Source organism: Pan troglodytes, chromosome 5 (assembly GCF_028858775.2).
Source record: "Pan troglodytes isolate AG18354 chromosome 5, NHGRI_mPanTro3-v2.0_pri, whole genome shotgun sequence".
In the NCBI taxonomy this organism is placed as follows: Eukaryota; Metazoa; Chordata; class Mammalia; order Primates; family Hominidae; genus Pan; species Pan troglodytes.
The window spans coordinates 62,363,779-62,378,968 of NC_072403.2; the positions used below are offsets into that span (position 1 = coordinate 62,363,779).

Genomic DNA, 15,190 nt, shown 5'->3' on the forward strand with positions numbered 1-15,190 from the left:
TATGCATTCTTAAGAACAGCCAGGTACCATTAGATTTGCCTTTCTTCATCAGGAGAGCTCTAGTAGATAAGAGTATTATGCTAAGAACTAGAAAGCTGTGTTCTCTTCTGCTGTTCTGTTCTTTATTTCACTTATTTTTACTCCTCTCCTTAAGGTATAAAAATTAAACAGGAGTCTGTGAACTAATAAAAGAATTCCATGCTATTTTGGTCTTGAATGCTACAGAAACTTTCAGAATTTATTCTCTTACTCACCTGGCGCAAGGCACCATCCAGCTGCTGCTTCCTTTGTTCTGTTTTTTCCAAAACATTTTGCCAGCGTTGATTTAAAACCTCTAGCTTGTTCTGAAGGTTGCTTGCTTCTTCTCCTGCACTTGATTCAATTAGATCATTTCCTGCTTTATTAACGGCTTCCACTGTGGACTGATGGGCTAATACATCATTTTGGAGCACCTGAAAATATAAAGATAACACCATGTTTGCTAGTTTGTAACATGTTAATATCATCTTTAATGCAACTGTTTTCCTTTCTGGTTATTAAACATCCTGAAACAAAAACGTTATATGTGTAGAATTTTAATTTTTTTTAAAGAGATGGGGTCTTACTCTGTGGCCCAGGCTGCAGTGTAGTGGTTCTATTAGAGCTCACTGCAACCTCAACACCTGGGCTCAAGCAATCATCCCATTTCAGCCTCTCAAATAGCTGGGACTACAGGCACACACTGCCATGGTTGGCTAATTTTGTTTTATTTTTTATACAGATGTAGTCTCACTACGTTGCCCAGGCTGGCTAATATTAAGTTTTTAAATGATGAACTTCCTTTCCCCTAAATTTGCAACCTTCCTGGATATACCTTTATTCTATCAATGTCCCCTGAAATGACTGTGTGAGAACAGTTGGCTAGTTATTCCCACTGGAATGACCTTGCAATTGATGACACTAAATATCTAGAGATTATAATTAAAAGGTTCTAAAATTTCTCACTTGGTTCAAGCCAATTTTAGTTTAATTCTCATGTCAAGTAACCAAAATATATATTTTACTCCTATATATTCATTTTCAAATATAAAATTATCATGTGTAAGGTATACAGTACCATATTTTACAATCAGCATTCTGAAAGAGAAAAAAAATTCCAGAATATTCCTTTATCTTCTCTCATACGAGGGGTCCTGGAATTGACTGCTAAGTTGAAATATTGGAAGGCCCTAAAACTAACACTCTATATCAGAGATACTCAAACCCAGCATTCCAAAATTCAGTTGTTCTTCAAGTAGAAAACATATATAATAAAAAGCTTACTACAGAACCCAGCAAATAATGCCTTCCTTTTATACAGTGGAAATATATGAATAGGTTAATAACGCTTAAATGCACTAAAATGGGGTAAGTGCAGAAAGCAACCCTAAGGTTTAAAAAAATCAATTTCTTTTACTGACTGAGTATAGCCTTAGTAATATTAATAGTTTCCTTTCAAGGAGGCTATGCTTACATTTTTGGAAAGCAGAAGAAACCTCCCTCTAATGTTGGTAAAAGTTGATCCTACTCTGTACTCATTGACTCAGTGTTGGCAATAGTAAAGAAAAAGAACATTATCTCCCATCCTATGTAACACATCACACATCTGGAAAGAAATTCAGACCAGGGAGGATTTTCAGTGAAGATCAGCAACCCTCTGATATCACTGTTTCTCTGACTGTTTTCACTCATATTCTGAGGCATCTGGTTAGGGAGTGTTTTTCAAAGGCAACAAAACCAACTGAGTAAGAAGTTATCTTTATAGAAAGCATTCACTTTGGTATGTTAAGAGTAGGATCACTCTCAAAATCAAAAAGTTAAATGTTTTCATGGCCAAAATATAAAAGAGAGTTCTATAAAATTCATTCTTCTGAATGGTCTGAGTCCTGCTACAAAGTCAGAGCTTAGGAGTAGGAGAAGAAAGCAGGAAAGGAACGGAAACATTCGTCCCTTCCTCCAGCAATTCTGCTGGGAATTTTATGTCCTCTAATTTTGATCTTTGAGGAATGGAAAGAAAAGAGAAAAGAGAAAAGGGGCCACTTCAAAGTACTTAAAATTAGACAAACAGAAGTAAGAGGTCTTTACCTATCCCCCACCAAAATAACTGGATCAGGGTGCCTCATTTTTCCACCTCTACCATATTATACAAAGTTCCTATCCTGATGTATGTTACCTTTAAGACAGTTGATAGGTTTATAAAAATGTAAATGCAGCTATAAACTCACACCATGAGAATAAACAGATTTTGTTGCTAGGCAGTTGGTCTCACCAGTCATTAGGGCTCTAAGCAAATGTATAATGTAGACATTAAATAATGAAACAAGCTTCTATGTCAACATTAAGTGTGCAAAATAAATCCAAATTGTTTAATCAAATGTGGCTGGGCAATGACTATCAATGTAGATAGACAACGTAATAGAAAAATAAAATTTTAAACTAGGAAACAATTACTGTGGGGAACTATGAAAGAAGAAGAACAAAAGCAAGAATAGTCAAAAACTGTACAGCATAAAGTGCTAAAAACCTACCTTTTTTAAAAATGTGAATCAATATGTAAAATAATCAAACATTTCCTATTTGATAATTAAGGAAAATTTATTTTAGTTTAGGATTTAGGACTCTGAAGATATCACTATTAATGTGAATGTCAAAGTCTATGAAAGATTGTTGAATGCCAGGATAAACTCTACTGTGCATAATCTTTTATCCATTAAGTCTAGTGACTGAGGGGATAGGGAATGATCTATTAAGAAGTGTCACAAAGGTGACAACAATATAAGATTGCTTTGCATATATCTCTTAAGACAAAATTTTTTCAACTTACTAGCTTTAAATCAAGTGCAGGACATATAACAACTTTTTAAAACGTAATAAATACTTTAAAAAATTCAGAAAGGAGTAAGACAAAAAAATCCAGTCAAAGACAAGAGTGACATGGAGACAAAGGGATAAGCCCCAACATAAGAAGAGATGTACAGACAGATAAAAATATGTCAGAAATGACAAACAAGCTGCAAATGAAAAAGAGACATGGAAATATGGATGACCAGAGTGAAAATATACATAAAACCTGCAGTAGGACATTTTCAGCCTATGATTTTTTAGGCTATCCCTAACAACTTTAAAAAATAGGTGACATTATCACAATGACAGGTATAATTAAGGATTTAAATCTTTAGTGTTTGCCATGCGGCTCTAATAAACTTTAGTACAAATTGCTCATCCTTGTTTTGCTTGATAAAAATTGCCTTGAATGAGAAAAATATTTTGACCATAATCTTTTAAGAAAAATATTTTGACTATAATGTTTTAAGTAGTTAACCTTTAGTTATAAATGTCAAATACGAACTTGTGTCAAAATCATAAACTTGAAACATGCATAAAGAAGAAATATATCCGAGAAATCTGATGACACTAGAAATGGACAGAGAAGAAACATAACATGCATTAACAGCTACGTACATGATGCTTGGCAAGTTCAATTTCAATGGCTTTAGGGTCTCCTCCAACAGGTTTCTGCTCACTTAGCAAGCCCTCGGTGTGTGTCAGCCATGTCAGGAGCTCATCCAGGGCATGTTGGAACTGACCCAACGCTAATAGAGCACCCTCCAGTTTATGCTACAGAAAAAGTGGAAAGAAAATCCATTTATAAATTTGATATTATGAATGACATGTCTATAAAACAAGGGCAAAAAATAATTGTTTCATGTTGCGTAAGTCCATAAACGTATCCAATGAAGCCTAATCATCATATCCTTCTATGTTTTAAGTTTGATGCTCCTCATGGTTAAAATAGAATATATGAGAAGCAGAAATAATTCTAATTTTATCTTTAATAATTATTTTACATTAATATCTGAAATTGAAAATTTATAATTTCTTAAGAAAAGTCTTGGTATTTACCTGTCTGTTGATGATTCTCTCCTCCAGGCTATCCCATATCAATTTCAGTTCCATTAATGGGTCTTGAACAGTGTGTTTGTCACTCTCTTCTGTTACTTTCTTTAGCAAAAGCTCTGCTTGATGATTCAGTCTTTCCATTTCTATCTGCTGTTGATAGGCCTCAGACTTAAATTGCTATTTTAAAAGAGATATACAAAGAAAATATTGTTAAAAATCATTAACTCCAAACAAAGAAATCTTTGGTTATATCATTATTCTGATTCACACTACTTACTGAGGGGAGGTGACGCAAAGTAAAAATCTCACATGAGGCTTACCAATGGAAGAATTATAGGCAAAAAAATAAGGAAAATATTTTCTCTTTATTCAATATTTTTGGATGGATAGATGTTTCTATTTATAATTTTGACATTTCATTTCATTTTGTTCTCTACAATAAAAAAATAAATTTCAAGGCTGAACTTATTCCAATATATGCATTTGAAAAATGAGTTTTAAAATTATACAAAAGAAAATGAAATATATGTTGACACATATGAAAGCCAAAAAAGTCTTAAGAAACTCAAATTAGTATTTCCTGCTCTGAAACATACACACATCTTGCATCCCCTGATAATTTTATGTTTTCTGTAGCTGTGCTGTGTTCATTAATATTCCTATGCCTCACCCACTGCTGACACAGAATGCTATTCTCTCTCCTTCTACTTTCTAAGTCACTGACATAGTTAATCATCTTGGCTTTGCCAACCAACAGGTTAGCAAACAGTTGCTTGTAATAGGTAACTGTCCTTTCATAAAATATTTATTTTAATATGTAATAGTACAAAATTCATGGCTAGCAGTCCCTTAACTTTGTTCAAAAATACACGAATAATAATTTGAAAATAATAACAAAGGTATAGTAAGCACTTGGTATGTTCAAGTTACTTTCAACCAACTTATTGGGGAAATAATTTTATCCTTAATGTAAGCTAAAGACATAGGAGTAGAACCAGTTAGTAAGACCAGTAAGACCACTGAGGCCATATGCCCTAAGTGGGTGAACCTGGACCTAAACTCAGATAACCTGATTTCAGAGTGAGCACTTCTAACCAGGCTGCTATATAAAAATCACTGACCTATATGAAAGTATCCAAAATAAATTATCCACACCCATAATTGTATATAAAGTATATCATATGTTTGCCACATGAATAAATTAAAGTTAAAAAAAATTCAATTTAGTGGTAAGGATAAAATTCTCAAAAAGAAAATTTGTTTCTAAATGAAATATTCTATGTCACACTTAGATATGAAAATGCTACAATTTTAAAGCCAGATAATATTTTCACATAAAATCTAGCAAAGTTCATTGCAAACGGTGTGATGTCTCTGCATATGGAGAGTTAAAATTGGGAAGGAAATAGCTGATCCCATTTTGATAAATGATTATTGGTATAGAGGAATTCAAAGAGGAAACAGTTCAGCCACTTTCACATCTGCAGATCAAGAATTACAAAAGCAAAAATTACAGAGAACAGCAATGGAAAACAACAAACATTTACAAAACAAACCTTTTGGAAAACATTCTTATATCATGGATGTGTTTTTAACCTGTTGAGACTAAATTAATTACTCAGAACATTCTAAAGAAAATAAAAATGTTGGGTTAATGGGTATAAAAAAATAGAAAGAATGAGTAAGACCCTGTATTTGCTAGCACACCAAGGTCACTATAGTCAAAAATAATTTTTGTACAATTAAAAATAACTAAAAGAGTATAATTGGATTATTTGCAACACAAAGGATAAATGCTTGAGGTGATGGGTACCTCCATTTTCCCTGATGTAGTTATTATATATTGCATGCCTGTATCAAAATATGTCATGTAACTCATAGATATATACCCCTACAATGTACCCACAAAAATTAAAAATTAAAATTAAAAATATCAGGAAAAGAAAAATGATGCTGTAGTGTATTGACAACATACTAGTGTAGTGACAACAATATACTACTGAATAAACAAGTTAAACAAGTTATAAAAATCCTTACAGTATTATCTAAATACATCTCTCTCTCTACCTATACATACATACACACACACACACACACACACACACACACCCCCCATGTCCCTAACATGAAGATATCAGAAAGGCTATAAATCAAATCTAAGAAAGGTGATCTCTAGGTACATAACATTTTGGGTGACTTGAAATAATTTGTTTTTCTCCTTTTTATTTGCATTTTCTGATTTTTCTATATGAACAGTTATTAATTGACTATAAAAAGAAAACTATTAATAGTATTTCTTTCCTTTATTTAAAGAACACTTATATATTGCTTAGCATGTGAAAGCACTATGTACATTAAACTAGCTTTATAATTAAGCTGTCATACTTACGTTAGGTAAAATAAATTTATGTACAAAATTATGTGAATCAAGGACTTAAAATTCCAAGGGAGTCTTCGATAAATTAGCTGCCACACATACCTTTAGCTCTTCAATCTGCTGCTTGACAGTTTCGAGATCTGTTCCAATTGGAGACATTGAAGCTAATTTACCACCTGCAATATCTACCCAGTCAAATACTGCCTGAAAGACACATTAGTCCACGTATTGTTACAACAGTACATTTGAAATTGCTACAGTATTTCAAGTACTACAGAAAAATACAATCATAAATCTAAAAGATATTATGGAATTAGACTATTTTATTAAAAATTAACATGGTTCACCTAAATTAGTAAAAGCAGTAATATACCAAAATGGTTGTCCCAAATATGAAATAGATACATACAAGTTTGCAAAAGAAATTGTTTACTCAATAGATTCTTGAAATATTATGAACTTCAAAAAAAATCATTTGAAAACATTTATAGAATCCAATCACATGAAATTCTTCATTACGTGTGCTTAAAAGGCAGCTTGTATAAATATACTGAAAGAAAAAGATTCAAATCTATTTGTTCATTCAAATAAGCAAGAAATTACTGTTTAGAACTTAAGCAAAATATATGACTCAAACCCTTAAATATTATTTAGATTAGCATTAAGATCCTGCACATATAAATTCTTAGCATTAAGACCATTATTCTGAATTATAACAGGTTTCAGACTCTCCTGCTTTTCTTATTTATTTAGGTAATAAAAATAGTCTAAAAAGGCTCAAGTCACATTTTTTTTAGGTACTGAATATAAAATAAAATCATTTTGCCATTACTCTGTCACCCAAGCTGGAGTGCAGTGGCACAATCAAATAGCTCACTATAACCTCAAACTCCTGGGCTCAAGCAATCCTTCTACCTCAGCCTTCCAAGTAGCTCAGACTATAGGCACATGCTACCATGGCTGGTTAATAAAAAAAGAAAAAAAAATTGTAGATGGGGTACTTCAGCTCTTGTTTTGACAGGATCTTGCTATGTTTCCCAGGCTGATCTTGAACTCCTGGCCTCAAGTGATCCTCCCACCTCAGCCTCCCAAAGCACTGGGATATTTTGCACTTTAATGAAGTTTAAAACCATATAGTAGGGCGATAAATCTTGGATTTTTAAGTTATCATTAGCCAACCCTGACTAAGTACTTAAGCAGCAACCTGGGAAATGAAACATATTTTACTTCACAATCAAATCTTGAAAATTAGCATCCAGAGCTTTGACATCTAGCTACAGCTAGCTGTACTGTAGCTACTTAATAAATCAATCTGCCCTTTGCTAGCACAGGTGATGCTACTAATACATGATCAACAGGACTTATGACAGGCCTTACTTTTCTGGTAGTGATAAAGAGACTATACAAGCCATGGTGGCTTGCGTGTGACCTCCTAAATGGCTGCATGTGGTGGCATTGCCACCTCTAGCCATGGAAGAGATTACAACTCAATGATTTAACAATGACCTAGCCTCACAGGCTGGAGCCCGAATTAGTTAGTTGTCATTGATACCTAATAGAGTAAATTATCACTTAGGTTACAAAAGAAAAAAAAAAAGAAGAGGGAGGGAGAATATAATAAAGTGTTATTTGTAGTAAAATCTTTCATATATTTCCAAAGTTCAAAAAACTTCTCAGCTGGCATAAAGCCTAGCTGTGACATTTATTTTTACAAATATAGAAATGGAATGGCATAATGAAAAAGGAAAAGATGTTCTCATCTGGGCTTTAAAAATAATATTCACTTAGTGTTATGGAAATACTTAAGCTTTTTCCATATGGTAAGAAGGATGAAAGATTAAACTCCTGCCAGCCTGTTAGGAAATGGAGCAAGGTTAAGGGAGGTAGGGAGAGAAATATACCCGAGTTGGCCTCAACTGACAAGATAATTTTTAATATTAAAAAAAACCTTATAAATGGTTAATGAACTGAATGAAAACCCTTAAGTGAAAAACAACTATTAAAAGAAATTATATACATGGAAAAGAAGAAAACACTTTTTACACACCAGATTATGACCTAATAGAAATCTATTTTTGTACATGGAGAACACTGGCTTCAAATCAAATTTCTTTACTTCTGACTTTAGTTAAACTTGGTGATATTTTTAGATAGTGTTTACTCCTTTCATCTTATTCCACTCAGAACAGAATTCACATTTAGTTCCATTTCACTGTCTGGTGCTGAGCCATTTATAAAAAATACTGTGTGGGAACATTTACTTTCACTTAAAAAAAATCAAAATATTTCTTTTCAAAGTAAATTTCACTGAATGTGTATACAGAAATGTGTTTAGATGTGTATATAAATCTACACATATCTGAAAGGTCAGAAATATCTTCTAAAAGACAAAACATGAAATGAGATACACAGGCAACTGCAGGAATAATTTGCCCACAATTGCATATGCACTGGCAGATCTTGAGGTGGTGCCAATATGTAGACATCAATTAGTACGATTCCTCCTTCCAGCTAAGACCAGCACATACACTGTAATCCCCTTACCTGCAGTCCATCCTGGTACTGAACGGCAGCCTGCATTGCCTCCTCAAGTTTGTCAATCCGGTCTTTCCAAGCTTTATTTAGAGAATCCCATGCTGAATTTAACTACAAGATGTATGTTAGAATTCTTTTAGTGCCATATTTTAAACTTTCAACTACTGTTAACAAAATATTTTAGTTAACTAAAAACTTTTTAAAAGCCATTCTGATAAGTAAGCCAGTTGTACCTCATCTATACTCTTCTTGACAATGGGTTTATCAGGCTCCCCACATGCCGCAATGAGTTCAGAACCTAGGTTAATAACTATATCCAGCTCCTCCTGTAGTCCATCTATTTCTTCCCTTATGGTCTAGAATAAGAAAATGACAGCCTTAGAATTTTAAGCAAAACCACATCAAAACTTTAAAAAGTACACAACAATATCAATGGTAGTTATTTCTAGAAGGTGGCATTCTAATCGTTTTTCTGTTTTCTAAGTTTCTGCAATAAATTTTTTTAACAAGAAATATTTTAAAAGAAAAACAGCACCCTTTTAGTAACAAATGTCAAATGTTTATTATAAAGATATTTAAGAAATGATAAATAAGAAATACCTTAACAAATACCAAAACAAATTTTTAAAAATATCAACAATACTGTAAGGCTTAGAAAGACATTTTGGTTTCCAAACCAATATACATTTAACATAGACAAGTAAAATATGAATCCAAGAACTATACAAATTAATATATTTGTTAGTAGATTTAGAATGATCTAGCTTTGGATTTACATTTTATGTCATTACCCTAGGCGGGACCAGGTAGGACCTGTAAGGTACAAAAATACCACAACAGAAAGGCAGTATCCTACTTTTGCTTTCATCTTCTTGGTTAAATATATTCATTCATTCAACAAACACTGAATAACCATAAACCAAGCCCTAAACCAGGCACTGGGGATACAAAGAAAAATAGATATGGCTATTCCCCTCAAGAGGCCCACACTACAGCAGGAAAGACAGAGGCATAAGCAACAGTAAACCATACTATGTGCAGTCCTTTGCATGAATAAAGTATTACAGGAACACAGATGCACTAACTCTGCTAAGTATACAAGAAAAGGTTTTACATGGGGGTAATGATCCAACTGAACCCTGAGTGGACTTTGCCAGTAGAGTGGCAGGAAGGACATTCTAGAGTGAGGAAATAAGATGCGCAAAGGCACTGACACTAGAAAGAGCAAAACAGTTTGTTTTGGGAAACGCCCTTTCTAATCAGTAGCAGGGAGGGAGCTTGGTAAAGGAGCAAGAGAAAAACATAACTTTGGAAACATAGGCATGAGCTAGGCTGGCATGCAAAAAGCTGCATGCCCTGCTCTAGGGAGTTTGGGCTTTATCCAGATGGCAGGGGATGCCTCTGAGGGGGTTTAGGCAGCAACACAGTAAGAGCAGATCTAGAGAGAAGACTGGCAGCAAGGTCAGAGGCCTAGCAAGGAAAAGACAGTCTGCACTTTGGATTACTTTGGAAGCCAAAAAGAAAGAGAGAGATAATGAGGCCCTGAAATAAGGCAAAAACAGTGAGGATAAAGAGAAATTTTTTGTTGTTGTTGGTTTGTGTTTTTGTTTGTCTTCTGAGACAGGGGCTCACTCTGTCGTCCAGGTTAGAGTATAGTGGCACGATCTTGGCTGACTGCAACCTCCACCTCCCAGGTGCAAGTGATTCTCATGCTTCACCCTCGAAGTAGCTGGTAGTACAGGTGTGTACCACCACGCTTAACTAATTTTTGTACTTTTAGTAGAGACAGGGTTTCGTCATGTTGGCCAAGCTGGTCTCAAACTCCTGGCCTCAAGTGATCTGCCCACCTCGGCCTCCCAAAGTTCTGGGAATACAGGCATGAGCCACCACGCAGGCCTGAGAAATTGTTTTAAACATACAATCTCAAAGTGAAATTTGTGGGTATATTCTATCTCCTACTGTATCACTGCACATTCCATTTTCAGAACCAAATATAAATGTTAACAGAGTAACTCCTAACATTTACCCAAGGAATCTGGATTTCATTATGCCACAACTTATTTTTCTAACTTTAAATGAGATTTTCTGCTTACCTCTGCTGCTTCTTGCTGTTGTTTTACTACTGAAGGATCAATTCCAGGATCTTCCAGGTCCCGGATGAAATCTTGAGTATCTTTAATGGTAACTACCAATGACATGTGATCACACCAGAACTTTTCTGCTAGCTCCATCACATCCAGTAGTTTGGCTTCCCTCTCTTCCACCAGTGTGTGTATGTTCTCCCAAATGAAAACCATTTGGTCAAGCTTATCCTGAACAGCTATGAAGCAAAACAATATCCACAAGGCGACTGGTTAGCCCCACGTAACCAACAAAGCAGAATGTTATAGTTCACACAGAAAGTAGTGATCCAATTTGCTAAGTATCTAAAACTGGACCAAGTTTTGAATGACTCCAGTCCAGTGGATATCAGTGGGTCCAAGAGTCTATGCCAAATAACATAATATCTCTGGGTCTGCTATTCTTGCCAAACCAAGGTTCTTCCTGACAAAACTGAGCTCAGAGTAGAACCAAGTTTATCAAGTTTCAAGTTCATTAAGGCTATCCTTAATCCCAAAGGGAGTGAAATAATCACCTAGGTACACTTTTATGCTCCCCAAATCAAGAGTAAAATTGTCCGTTCAGTCCCAGGAATGTAACAATGTATGGTATGTACTTTGGGCTTGCTTCTGGAGTACTCTCATTGTGAATTTCCACTACGCACATGCTCTCCCTTTTGACCCTCAGCTCGTATCTCAAAGATGGCTGGCTGTGGTAGTGGTTCCCATTTTTGTGGCTATGTGATGCAGGATCCATGCTATGTAAGGTAGCAGAGTCAGTAATGAGGAAAAAACCCCAGATATGGCCTTATTAGCAATATGCTTCAACCTACTGATTTAAAAGACCTGAATACACAAGGTCTTTGAACATATGGTCTTTATACATGGTCTACGTATAATGGCACGCTTTGTATTCAACCGATTAATTTCACAAACACAGGAAGACATTAACAAGGAATTTGCATACACAGCCCTTCAACCTTAAACACATCACATTTGTAATATCTTTTTTAAGATGCAGCATTTTGTTATCCAATTGGACGGTGAGTAAACCGCATAAACATTTAGAATGCTTTAAAGTTTGTTTCCCTATTCCAAAAGTATTACCTTTGGCAGATATGTCTTTATCAGTCCCCTCAGATCTAGCAATCATTTCCTCTCCCCTCTGTTTAAGAGTTTCATACAACGGCTGTAGCTTTTCCATGTCTACTGACACATTCTTATTTTCACTGATCTGTTCCTTGATCTTCTCGACCTCTGCAGAGATAGAGGGTGGCTGCCTCAGACGTTCCACGATGCGTTCCAGGCTCTCAAGGATCTGATCTATCTTGTCATGGAACTAGGGGCAAAACAAAGAGATCTTTTATGGAAAAAAGATCTGTAATACCAAGTGTGAAATTTAAATGAAAAAACATTTTTTACAATTTAATGTCAGAATTAAGAATAAATCTTAGCCTCTTTATCAACAGACCCACTCAAAAGTTACATCCACCTGGTGTGTGAAGACATGCCTAAAATCATGAAGTATATGCACCTCTGTCATACTACCTATGTACAATAGACTTAGTTTCTTATGAATATTTGAGGGTATCCATTAAGAAATGGTATATATTAATATGTAACGGGACCAGGACAACATGGCAGCAATGTCTCTTTACCTGCTGCTTCATCCTGTTATCATAATTCAAATTAATTTTAAAAATCAAGTTCAATAAGCTGAGTATTTGTCTATTACAATGGATTGTTTACTTCATTTTTAATGAACTATTATGGCATCCTGAAAAGTTATATTATTTAATGTGAAATTCATGGGAAGTTTTGATTAGATTCCAGGGAATCCTTAAGTTATGCATTTCCTGAACTGAAAAATGTTAAAAAAAATTTTTAACAAAAAAACCTCCCCAATGTTGTAACTTCTGATATAACAGAAGTTACAAGTGTCAGAAGTTTTTATTTACTTCATGGTTAAACACATAATCAGACACATGAGAGAATTTAAAATTTTTATTTGTAAAGGTTCCATAGACAATTAAGCAAAGCTTTAAAAACTTGTTCATTCACATCTATGAATGAACTTTGTTCTATACTATCTCAAAGTTAAAGGAATAATCACACAGGATTGTGACATTGGCCCACTCTAATGTGCCATATCTAATAATGAAAACCAAATCTTGAAAATGGAAAATCTTTGGGTATTTCAAAATTCAACTTCTTGAAAAAAGATATTTTCAGAAAAGAAAAAACCATCAATATCCAACTTTATATTCTTTTTCTTTTCATTTAGCCTATCATTCTTTCTTCTCATTGCCTTCTTGAAAGTATTTTGTTAATAATTATAACACTTTCCTTTATCTCTCCCAATGGCAAATATTACATTCTACTCAGGATGGACACTGAATTAAATATTCGGATAATGATGACAACTGCATGTTTCTTAAGTCATTGAAAATTATTTGTATTATATCTATAAGCAGGCAGAGAAAGATAAGGAGATAAAGGCTGGATGCAAGCAAACATCACCTCTGAGGGACACAGACATCAATACTCAAGAGTGAATGTGGTGAAATAATTTTAGTTAAAATTTAATCAGGAAATCCAGGAAAATGTCTTTCTGTGCTCTGTTGTCTGCAAGAACCCAATTCTATATCTAGTGTAAACAATTACCTGAGTTGATTGAGAAATGGCTTCATCCAGTGCCACAGCACGCTTTTTGACATCTTCTTTAATTTGACTGTAAAGGGTGTCGGCTGCCACATACTTCTCTTGGATAGAAAAGCCTTCCCCAGGGCTCAATTCCAGTAACTGTGGCCCAGTTTTGTTCATCTTATCTATATGAGGCTTGTGTTCAGCTATCAACTCACGCAGTTGCTATAACAAACCAAACAGCTTTTCAGTATCTCAGGGTCACACCTCCATATTACAGCTGTCTACACCTGCAATGCATCCAGCTGGCAAGAAACTCCAAACAAACCCCTCCCCATCACAAGGCATTTAACACATGATGGCTCATACAGCTCTTTGCCAGGAAGAGAAGGTCCTGACACAAAGATTAAACAACAGTCTGGTCACACCAAAGACCCTTTAGGGTACAAAGATGCTGGTTCAGTGAAATAATGAATCCCAGTTTATTATGCATCTCATACCAAGAGTAGCACATTTTGACAAGAGCATTAGCCTAGGGTCATATTATATAAAAGTATTCTGAACTCGCTATGTCCCCAACCTACAGACACCAAGTCATATCTGATGGTGTTCCTTTCTGCACACTCATGATATATACAAAAATAGAAGAAAGAAAAAGAGAGAGAGAGAGACAAGATGGGGGGAAGGAGGGAGAAGGGAAGGAAGAAAAAAGAATAGAAAGAAGCTCAATATAAGTTAGATGCAATGCTGAGACAAAACCTCAAGATAAGGAATGTTAGGGTGATGTAAGCCCACAAGGCATTGCATTTATATATGCGGACTGATATAAAATGAATGAACATGTATTACATTTTATATTTATGTATGAATCTATTCTATATATATATGATATATAGACACACATATGAATGAATCTATATTCATTATTTTAAAATATTAAAGGCTACAAGGGCAATCTATCAATACACAGCTATATACTGAGCATTGTTTGTAAGGTATATTTAAGGAAAAACATATGTCATATGAATGTGCATAATTTTGTTAGCTAATCAAGAAATACAATGATATTTATACTAGTGCGTGGGTGTAGAATTCAAGTGGATCCCCATTCCTTTTAATAGAGAAGATGTGTTGGAAGCCTGAATAAAGCTAGAATACATACACCTCATGGATCCCATGGATTTCAATGAGCAGTTTTTCATGGGTCAAAACCAAAGCCACCCCCAGGGGGAAGATCTGCCTTTGCTTGCAGGTTTTTCTGAGGCTGGCCTCTGTGCAGCATTGAGGGGTCTTTCATTTGCACCACATTATTGATTAGGTTCCCTCATCAGCAGCTCTTTGTCCTCACCAGAATGTGTATCTCCAAACTCCAGCCCCTCACAAAACCTTCTCTGGGGAATCTTACTTTCAGGAAAGATAGTCTAGAGATAAGCTACCAATCTTTTCCTGCAAACTCTAATTTCTATCAGTCACCAGCATGGCCACATACCTAGATTTTTATTGAAAGTGTCTACTAAAATCAATTATGAGCATTATTTTGAGAACTTGTTGAGGAATTACATCATTAACTACCACCAATGTAATAAAATGTTTTTGAAGGTTTTCAAAAGACTGCCTC

General features: G+C 34.8%; 1 protein-coding gene across 35 annotated transcripts in view; it reads right to left on the reverse strand.

Annotated features, from left to right (window-relative positions):
- DST (dystonin) overlaps positions 1-15,190 on the reverse strand; it is a 497,218-nt gene that overhangs the window by 39,367 nt on the left and 442,661 nt on the right. For all 35 annotated transcript variants that reach the window (XM_016955718.3, XM_063812480.1, XM_016955699.4 and 32 more), the window contains 9 exons: positions 13,594-13,797; positions 12,037-12,268; positions 10,924-11,150; positions 9,064-9,186; positions 8,840-8,941; positions 6,398-6,499; positions 3,922-4,095; positions 3,481-3,636; positions 255-452 (listed from right to left, as the gene is read on the reverse strand). In XM_016955718.3, coding sequence (XP_016811207.2) covers positions 255-452; positions 3,481-3,636; positions 3,922-4,095; positions 6,398-6,499; positions 8,840-8,941; positions 9,064-9,186; positions 10,924-11,150; positions 12,037-12,268; positions 13,594-13,797 — 1,518 coding nt within the window. The remainder of the gene's footprint in view (positions 1-254; positions 453-3,480; positions 3,637-3,921; positions 4,096-6,397; positions 6,500-8,839; positions 8,942-9,063; positions 9,187-10,923; positions 11,151-12,036; positions 12,269-13,593; positions 13,798-15,190) is intronic.